The sequence below is a fragment of the Berghia stephanieae genome, chromosome 2, assembly GCF_034508935.2.
Source record: "Berghia stephanieae isolate SIO BIC M18660-M18661 chromosome 2, UCSD_Bste_1.3, whole genome shotgun sequence".
Classification (NCBI taxonomy): domain Eukaryota; kingdom Metazoa; phylum Mollusca; class Gastropoda; order Nudibranchia; family Aeolidiidae; genus Berghia; species Berghia stephanieae.
The window spans coordinates 312,627-322,909 of NC_088361.1; the positions used below are offsets into that span (position 1 = coordinate 312,627).

Here is a 10,283-nt window from a genome sequence, read left to right on the forward strand (position 1 = left end):
TTGAGCACGTTTAATGGATATTGCTCTATATAAAAGCTCAAGTTTAAATCATAAATATTTATCGTTCATAGAGCTTTATTTTCAATGCCCCATCTCATTTATTCTATGTATTCATTTCAGCTACAATCGTCTAGTTCATTAGGAACCCTCAACCCATTTTCCCGAGTAAGAGGACGTAACTCCAACACCAATGGCTCCATGCATTCTCATTGGTTGTACTGGCAGTGTAGCTTCAGTTAGAATCCCACTGCTTGTTGGAGAATTACAGAATCTGGAGCCAAAGGTAATTAAGCTTTTATTTTGAATAGCTTTAAAAAATCAAATCAACAATATAATGGAGAATACAATAACTAAACCATTTTTGTATATAATTATTTGTTTTAATGATTCTTTAAAAGAAATAAAAAACACAACTTGAAGATTTGTATAATACAAATCCGTAAAGTCTGGACACACTAAAGTTAAAATTTGGAATTGATGGCAATGCAGATTTATTGCATCGAGTTCATGCAAATTTTGTAAAACGCATTGACATTTGCATTGCAAATGATGTCGCTCATATTGAAGATCCTATTTGAATGAAATAAATAGTGAAAATAAAACTTAATTTTAATTCTATACCAAAAATGTTCAACTATCCTATGTGTCCAGACTTTAATTTTAAAGAGAATTTGGCATCTTCGACAATATTAAATCATAGAATCGCATGTAATAAGCAATATGTATTTTTATTGATTTATTTTATATTGTTTGTATTTTTATTTTTTTATTTTTTTGTCATAAGGTCTTGACTGATTCTTGACCTTTGAGGGTGCTGCAATTCAAAGTGCCTAAAGAACAACACACATGTAAAAATTATTTTTATTACATCTCACAATTAACATCTTATTCTGGCTATTTCCTAGTGCTGAACTGTATTATAATCCTTATGTGTTGGACTATCATAGTTTATTGATCGTATTTATATTAAGTATTAAAAACCACTCTATATATTATAGGGGAAACAACTAAGGTGTTATGGGTCCAGCGCCGTGTTGGCAGCAGATTTAGAACACTGGATTTCTGACTGTGTTTATATTCATTTTCGTGTCAGTTTTAACTCCTGGCGTTTCAGTTTTTATTTCATCGGCCATGTGCAAAAGACACCAGAAAAGGTATGACAAAAGACAATATATAAATATCTAAATGGGTTTTCTTACTATATTCATAAAGTATTCTGGTGGTCATGGAAAATGCTTTTTAAATTTTGAAAATCTATGCATAAATAAGAAAATGAGAGCAAATTCATTTTTCAACTATGTACTTAGAATTTTTTTGCTTGCCAATCAGTGTAAGAAAATGTTCCAACTTTGACGTAAAGTCACGAAACACCAAAAAGATTTATCATAATTAGTGAAACACGTTTTAAAGCACTGTGACTAGATAAAGGGGAGGCCTTCCGAAAGCTCCTACATCCCCAGTATTCTTTTTTAATATATATATATATATATACTTTTTTTTAATACTGAGGATGTAGGAGCTTTCGAAAGGCCTCTCAGATAAATAAAAGATTTCAGAAAGAATATAAACAGGATTTCTGCCAGACAAGATTTCCCTTATAATCTACAGTTGGGTGAAATTCCCCCAAAACACTCGCGAATGTAAATGTTTTGGCCTCCAGCATGACGAAACAGCACATACTAAATGAGCTTAAGAACCATACACAATGACATGTAATTCTCGTCAACGGGTAGAGACTATTCCAGGGAAGAGAGGTCCGATTTTTTCCGACATTTTTCTTCAAATGGCCTTTGCAAAATAAAGAAGTGGGCATTAGGAAACACGCAAATTTGCGCATTGGCAGAAAAATAGCTTTAATTACGAGCAAAATGTATATATATCGCAAAATAATGCAATAGAAGAAAAATATCAGCCGCGCAAGGAAACTGGACCTGTTGAATTCAAAATTATTTTAACTTTTTGTTAGAGTCAATATTTCTTTTCTCAAAATTCAATATGAAATCATGAATGATAAGCAGAATGTTGGAACCAGCAGCAAAAGATAATAAATCAACTTTTTAAGAAACTCATATCATCCTAAGACACCATGTCTTTACTTCCGCCACACATTATTTCACTTCCATCCTGCTTTATGGACTTGTCTGGGAGTTATAGTTTCTTGACTTTGCCTTGGTCCTATCTGGGATCCTTAACCGAGAGGGTGCAGTAAAATGTGTTTTTCCTTTTATGGAGGATGACTTTTCCTTTGAAAATCGTCTCGTTGTATGTTGTTGTTGTGGGTATCGATATATTCATTGGCATTAGAATGCTTCTCACTCATATTGGACCATGCGCTACTGCCCAGCATGTGTATCTTTTGTGGCCTCAACTCCCTAATACCCCAAAGTCGTTTGGCGCCTTATGGTCTATGTCAAGTGACTGTATCCTAATTACTTTGTTACTGTATGGACAGTAAAATTGCTTGCTACCCTTTAGATGGGATGCTGAAATAAAGTACTTTCCGCCACACCCTAAAGACCTAGACACCCAGTTATTTTTTTATTAACTCCCTTTGCTTGAGAGGCGAGTATTGTACAAAGTGAAGTTTCGCAAATGTCACCAAAACTGAAAAAATTATTCATCTCTTTATTCGCTTCTTTTCTCGTCTTAAATTTACATCTTTTCCCGATTAAAAAAAAAAACAAACAGTTAAAAACAATCAACAAATTAATGATTTATCAATCACGTCTTTCTCCAATCATGGCAAAAGTCACTTCCTCTAAGCAACGCATAGCAACCAGATTGGTTCTCATCAAACACCGGTAAGAGGTTCCCTACTCAACAGAATAGAAAGTCTGACGCCCCAGTCCCTCTTAGTAACCCATTCTAGGCAAAAATCATCACACACTTCCAACGTGGATTGATAAAAGTAAAATCTTTTCATTGTACCTATATAATAATAATAATAATAATAATAATAATAATAATAATAATAATAATAATAATAATAATAATAATAATAATAATAATAATAATAATGATAATGATAATGATAATGATAATGATAATAATAATAATAATAATAATAATAATAATAATAATAAGAAGAAGAAGAAGAAGAAGAAGAAGAAGAAGAAGAAGAATGATAATAAATAATGACTTTATATAGCCCTAAACATCCACGTTAATCGTGCTCTGCGGCGATTTACATCATAAAATTTATTTTTTTTTAAACGAAACAAAAAGAAAATAAATAATAGATTAAAATCACGACACTACATTATAAGCATGAATACAGAAACAAAATCTAAGCAACATCTATTTCATAACAACAACAAAAAGCCTTCCGGAACAACTCAGTTTTCAGACATTTCCTGAAAGATGATAAATTTTCACAGGGCTTTGTCCGAGGACTGAGTGCAAAGAAATGCAATGTTAATAGTATAATATTAATTTCGACCAAAAGTCTTGTCATTTAGATTTAATTAGTTAATGGTACGAGAGTAGGGATGTATCTGCCTACTCTTAAATTGACTCGTGTATCACAGATTAATCAAGTTGGCGAGACCTAACTTCACTATGTAGGCTTGTGTACTCTTTACTCTTCATGCTGGCTCGAACTTTTCCAAACATCATGCGATCAGAATAGAATTAGAATATGTAAAAGTCAAAACATGACAGATCTATAATGACTTCCCTTTCTGGGGTCCCGATAGCTCAGTTGGTAGAGTACTCGCTTCACACGCAAATGGACCGAGATCAATCGAGACTATTTTCTAACCCCCCCCCCCCCCCCCCCCCCCCCCCCATTCTGTCCACCCAGCAGTGAATGGGTAGCTGAGTGTGTTAGATTTGTCGGAAAGTACTTTGCGATAGTCTAGCGTCCTATCCAAAGGATAGCAAGCGATTGCTATAGTCCATTTCACGCTATGGAAACTGTGATAAACTCCGGCTCCATGGGCCGAATGGCTCTGAAGGGTTACTTTTTCTGGAGACCACTCTTATGCTCATCATAAAAGTACTTCGTGAGAGCAGTGAGTTATGGAAATCGTTTTGGCTGCCATTTCGGAAAGTAGGAGTAGCCTATCGTGGAACCAATTTTGGTTGCTATGAGCGTTCTTGAGGAAATGACGACACGAATTTTCTTCCCCATTAGGTTTCTTATTTATAATATGCTCATCCTTCTTGACATCAACAAAATAGTAACGGACATAATCGTTTTAATGTAGAGAGCTCAATTTGCATTTTTTTCTCTCTGGATTTCAGTATTTCATTTTGTGCATAAAATTTCAGCCTGACATCCGTCTGGTAGCCACAGATCACTCTCTTCATTTCTTTAAGGCTGATCAAGTTTCTGTCCCAATTTACACCGACAAGGATCATTGGGAGGTAAAATGTGTGAAATTTCTTTAAACGCAAAAAAAAAAAAGTAAATCATTGCCATGTTGATTGTTCCAATAGATAGTTTTATTCTTACAAAATTATTGCTGTCGTTGAAATGCAGAATAATAAAGAACTTCTTAATTTCCTATTGTCTTTTCAATACACTCAAGAAAACATTGGAAAGAACGATTCATATAATATAACAATAATGGCACACCTAATCTAATATCTCTTTCTGCCCTCATATTAAATAAATATTAAAATGACGCACCGATTAAATGGATCTATGTAAATATATGATTTAAAAATGACATCAAATCGGCTATATTTAAAGATATAACAAATAATGGACACACATATTTCACTGATCACGTTCCACAATTCTTTATATCCCCATCAAATCCAGACCTGGTCTAAAGAGGAAGATCCTGTACTACACATAGAGTTACGTAAATGGGCTGATTTGATGCTGATTGCACCACTTGACGCAAACACAATGTCCAAAATGGCCACTGGACTTTGTGATAATCTACTTGTGAGTGAGACTGTGTATGTGTGTGGGTATGTGTGTGTGTCTGTGTATGTGGGGGGGGGGGGGGGGGGGGAATTAATCATGATTGAGCCTTGGACTTGCAAGGAAAATTCAAAGTAGTGAGGCCGGCCATTCGCTGCATGTTCTGGCTTGATCTCCAAAGCTTTTTTCATCACGTATTGCTTAATCATTTAAATTTAAAACAATCCCATGCCCAAAATTGTGAACACCTATTTCACTGTATCTATTGGATTATTATTATTATTATTATTATTTATTATTATTATTATTATTATTATTATTATTATTATTATTATTATTATTATTATTATTATTATTATTATTATTATTATTATTATTATTAATTTTGGATTAATCAGCTATTTGTAACATTAGTAACTGACGAGACTGAATTATGCATTTAAAGAGACTTGTGTATTTCATATGTCTTGCAGAGCGATCGGTGCAAAATATTTTATAGTTTATAGCAAAACATTAACATATTTAAAAATTATATATTTAAATAATTTGGAAGAAAATAAATACTTCATATTGACTACTTCAAACTTTTTAAACTTAATATTTCCAGAAATAAACAGTTTCAATTTTGTACAATTAAATCTTGTAGTATAATATTTATTTAGATTTAAAATTTTGGTCTATGTATTAGATTGTTTGATGATAATCTATCATTTACAACTAAACTTATTATTTGGCAATTTAATGATTTAATATTGACACGAGAAGGGGTTAGGACGTGAAAGGACTGATTTCAATGGTGTTTTTTCTGGGTATTTTTTTTTTTTTTTTTGATGTGTGTGTGGGGGCGGGGGGGGGGGGGGGGGGGGAGGGGTAAGATTGTTGGGGTTTTTTTTGTTGTTGTTTTCTTTTTTTCTTTCTTTGTTGTTTGTTTTTGTTTGGTCTTGTTTTGTTTGTTTGTTTGTTTTTAAAAATAATTCGTAATATTTTCAGATTTCTGAATCACATCAAATTTATGAATTTCGTCCATAAGTATATAATTTTATTTTAAAATTCCAGATCTATAAAATCATCAAATAGTATTTTATTTAGCTCATTATGATTGATGCAACCTCCATTTGTTAGCATGAAAAAAAAATTGTGGAAGAATTTCAATCATTTTCGTGTCTGTACAAAAGCAGAAAACTGGGTGGGGTTCCTGACCTCCCATAGTGGGCAGGGAGGTACATGCTATGTCTTCTATCCCCCTGTATCTCTGGGTGGGGTTCCTGACCTCCCATAGTGGGCAGGAAGGTACCTGCTGTCTTCTATCCCTCTGTATCTCTGGGTGGGGTTCCTGACCTCCCATAGTTGGCAGGGAGGTACCTGCTATGTCTTCTGTCCCCCTGTATCTGTTTTCTAATAGCTTTCTGTCTTTGACTTGGAATCAGATTACTTAGTTTATTGCTGACCCTGGCCGGAGTCCTCGGATTGGAAGGAAACAGCCGAATATATAGTTATAATTTTGGGAAATATTTTTTTTCTTGTATTTGACGAAAAAAATGCATATTTTACTTCTTTATTATATCATTTCAATAAAACATCACAGTTATTAAGATACAATTGATTTACATTGCCATTATATAAAATTTTTAAAATAGGTAATTTACAAAACATCAAAGCCTTCGTTTTGTCCACCCGTTATATTATATACAAATCTATTTTTAGTTTTCAAACTTCGTTGATAAATTTAAATATTGTAATTTTTTTTCTTTGCAGACGTGTATAGTTAGGGCATGGGACCCAACCAAGCGTCTGCTATTTGCCCCAGCTATGAATACATACATGTGGAATCACCCTGTGACTTCAGGGCATGTAGAAAAACTCAAGGCATTTGGATACACTGAGGTGCCATGTGTGACCAGAAAACTGGCTTGTGGTGACATAGGTAATATTTTGATATTTCGGGGCGGACGGGTAAAGACTGACTGTAGAGGTTTTTTTAAAAGTATTTTATGGGCACAAGGTAAAGTTTATGTGTGGTCTCAAATATAATACAGCAGTCTTTTTTCATCTATAATGTATAAGGGGTGACGCGAAAAGTGTGCACCAAGGTAGTCTAATTGATAGTAAGCTGATAGAAGCTTTGAACTGTAAAACGTTATAAACAAAAAGGAATATAACAGCTTCAAAAATAACAAAATAACAAACACAGAACGGTTCAGGCTCAAAACTCTTCTACAACTAACAACTAAAAAAAACATTAAGACAGAAATACATTACTAAATTCTAGATCGAAGACAGAGATATTGGAAGAAGAAAATTCTTGGAAAGTTAACAAAAAGAAGCGTTCGACATGTTGCTAAGTAGTTCCAAACTGAACGGAATTTAAAACAACGCATAAAATTTGGTGCGCAGAAAAAGAGCGAAACGCGGGTAAGAATAGGAATAGGTGCAAAATGTATCCGCAGCTATAAATCCAATAGAGATTCAACATAATAACATTATAGAGATTCAAAAGTTTATTTTTAGGCAATTCCCAAGATAACTCATACAAGAATATATAATATTATTGTCATCAACAAGTCAAGTAAGTAAAATCAGTAATAAAGCAAGGCAAATAATGATAGTAATAATGATAGAGCGGTGAAAATAATAATCAAGCATGACGAATCTGGGCTTTTACTATTTGGATATCAACACGGTGACCAATAAGAAATGAGAAGATTCTAGGATACCAGGCAAATTTGTCCCCAAATTATGTGGATTGCCTTTTGAAAAGTGGCCACTTTTGTGCTAGAAAGTTCTCTGCATTCTAATCCCTTCTCTACAATTTACAATCGAATTGAATCACATTTCATTTGTTTAAAAAAATCTTACCCATACAATCCTGTGCTTTTGAATTGTAAATTTCTTGCAATGAATTTTCAATTTTTTTATAAAGTGGTTGATAAGCAAACATTTGAAACAAAATTCATGCAATACGATCTTTCTCTATTTAGTTTTTGTAACTCCCCTCTCCTCTCTGCTCATCAGTGCCTTTTGGCCTTGCAAAAGTAATGTGAAATTTGCTTTGAGAATTGCAAATGATATCCGCAAAACGGATGATAACAGCACAAAGAATTTGCTTTTTAAAAAATTGCAAAGCTTTTTACGTTTTGCTTTACTTTGAGAATGTAAATAATTTTTTTGACCTACTATCCAAGTCACTGCTTCTGTTGATGTAAAATTATTTGGTGTTTTTTTTTTCTCTCTGTGTTTTTATGTTTGGTTTTCCTCAAGACCTGTTTTAATTTCATTGGAGGTAATATAGACTTTCATTTGTATCAAGAAAAATTATACACGCTGGAAACTGGCTTTTGCTGTTGGTTTAGTTATTATGATCGTATCTTAACGCAATTGGTCAAGGCTGAATAACATAGAATTTCTGTCAAATTATCATTCATGTCCTTAGTAATGTAAATGTTGCTGCTCGAAGTTCGAAGAAATAAATAACAATGTGAAACTGAATGTAAGCATCAATTTAATATACGAAAAAATAAAATGGGACGTTTCGGGTTTCCCTTTGGAGGAGCAGACTTTTCCTGCCCATAAATACTTTTATTTATTCATCTTAACATCGCCACTACCACATTATCTCATTGGTCTGTAGTGTGTCATTCATCCTGTTTTGTTGATAAAGGGGAAACCCGAAACGTCCATTTTATCTGTTTTCGTATATTAAATTGAAGCTTACATTCAATTCACATTGTTTTTTATTTTTGTGTGCTTTGGAATATTTGGTCCTATACAATGACCTTTTACATGAATTTTGTTTAAAAGGTTTGCTTATATCAACCACTTTGATCTTTGATGCCACGTCTGTAAACGAATTTCCATTTTTTTTAAAATGAATAAAGTATATTTTATTATTATTATTATTATTATTATTATTATTATTATTATTATTATTATTTTATTATCATTATTATTATTATTATTATTATTATTATTATTATTATTATTGTTATTATTATCATTATTATTATTATTATTATTATTATTTATTATTATTATTATTATTATTATTATTATTATTATTATTATTGTTATTATTATCGTTATTATTATCATTTATTATATATTATTATTATTATTATTATTATTATTATTATTATTTATTATTATCGTTATTATTATCATTATTATTATTGTTATTATTATTATTATTATTATTATTATTATTATTATTATTATTATTATTATTATTATTATTGTTATTATTATCATTATTATTATTATTATTATTATTATTATTATTATTATTATTATTATTATTATTATTATCATTATTATTATTATTATTGTTATTATTATTGTCTATTATTATTATTGTTATTATTATTATTATTGTTATTATTATTGTTATTATTATTATTATTAATTATTATTATTTATTATTATTATTATTATTATTATTATTATTATTATTGTTATTATTATTGTTATTATTATTATTATTATTATTATTATTATTATTATTATTATTATTATTATTATTATTATTATTATTATTATTATTATTATTATTATTATTACCAAATAAGAAAAAAGACTAAGCTGTAAAAAAGGTATTTTTTGTTTACTTTCAAACAATGTGCACAATTGTATCAAAGTATAATTGATTTATACTTACATTTGATTCGTTGATAGATACTGACAATAAATTAATCAATATTTGATATATAATTAGATATCAAAACCAATATTTTAAAAACGCGATATAATATGATTTTACCATGTAGTGTATTTATTTTATTTCAGGATTTGGGGGAATGGCAGAAATTTCTACTCTTGTGTCAATGGTTGCATCTTTAATCTAGACGTAATAGCCCAGCAGGAGCAATCATCTGTGACATTCCAGGCAAATCCATAACTAAAGATTGGAACTGGGATACACGACTCATATTTTTATTTTATATTTGTGCGCATTATGATGTTTAGTTATATATTTTAAAAACATTTTTTTTCATTCGTCTTTAGATTTTTAATAGTCTTTGTAAAATTGATCAGATAGTATTAAAATTGTTGTATATGCCCATATCATTTTTACATGATTTCCGCGATTATTAAAAAAGACTACTAATGAGAAATGGTTGTACCCCGTTTGTTATTTATTAATCCACCTAATATATATAATAAAAATCTGCCATGGCAATGGCGTGTATATTTCCGTATATATACTGTTGGTCGTTTGTTTTTTGTTTTTTTTTTTTTTTTTTTTTTTGGGGGGGGGGGGGGGGGGGGGGGTGGTTCTGGCTTTTTAAAAGTATTTTTTACATTATTTGGAAAACTTTTTCACTGAATAAAAAAAAAAGAATATATTAAGTGTTTTGGCCATGGTAATAAAATCGGGATGAGCGCCAGATAAATTATTTCTTACATTATCAAC

The 10,283-nt window shown here is 30.9% G+C and overlaps 1 protein-coding gene across 3 annotated transcripts in view; it reads left to right on the top strand.

Annotated features, from left to right (window-relative positions):
- Positions 1-9,999, top strand: part of LOC144966680 (phosphopantothenoylcysteine decarboxylase-like) — a 24,132-nt gene extending 14,133 nt beyond the window's left edge. For 2 of the 3 annotated variants that reach the window (XM_078903437.1, XM_078903435.1), the window contains exons 2-6: positions 121-283; positions 4,246-4,368; positions 4,769-4,897; positions 6,632-6,800; positions 9,656-9,999. In XM_078903437.1, coding sequence (XP_078759563.1) covers positions 191-283; positions 4,246-4,368; positions 4,769-4,897; positions 6,632-6,800; positions 9,656-9,714 — 573 coding nt within the window. In that variant the 5' untranslated portion in view covers positions 121-190 and the 3' untranslated portion in view covers positions 9,715-9,999. The remainder of the gene's footprint in view (positions 1-120; positions 284-4,245; positions 4,369-4,768; positions 4,898-6,631; positions 6,801-9,655) is intronic. The other variant, XM_078903436.1, reaches the window with a different exon arrangement.
- The last annotated feature ends 284 nt before the right edge of the window (positions 10,000-10,283 follow it).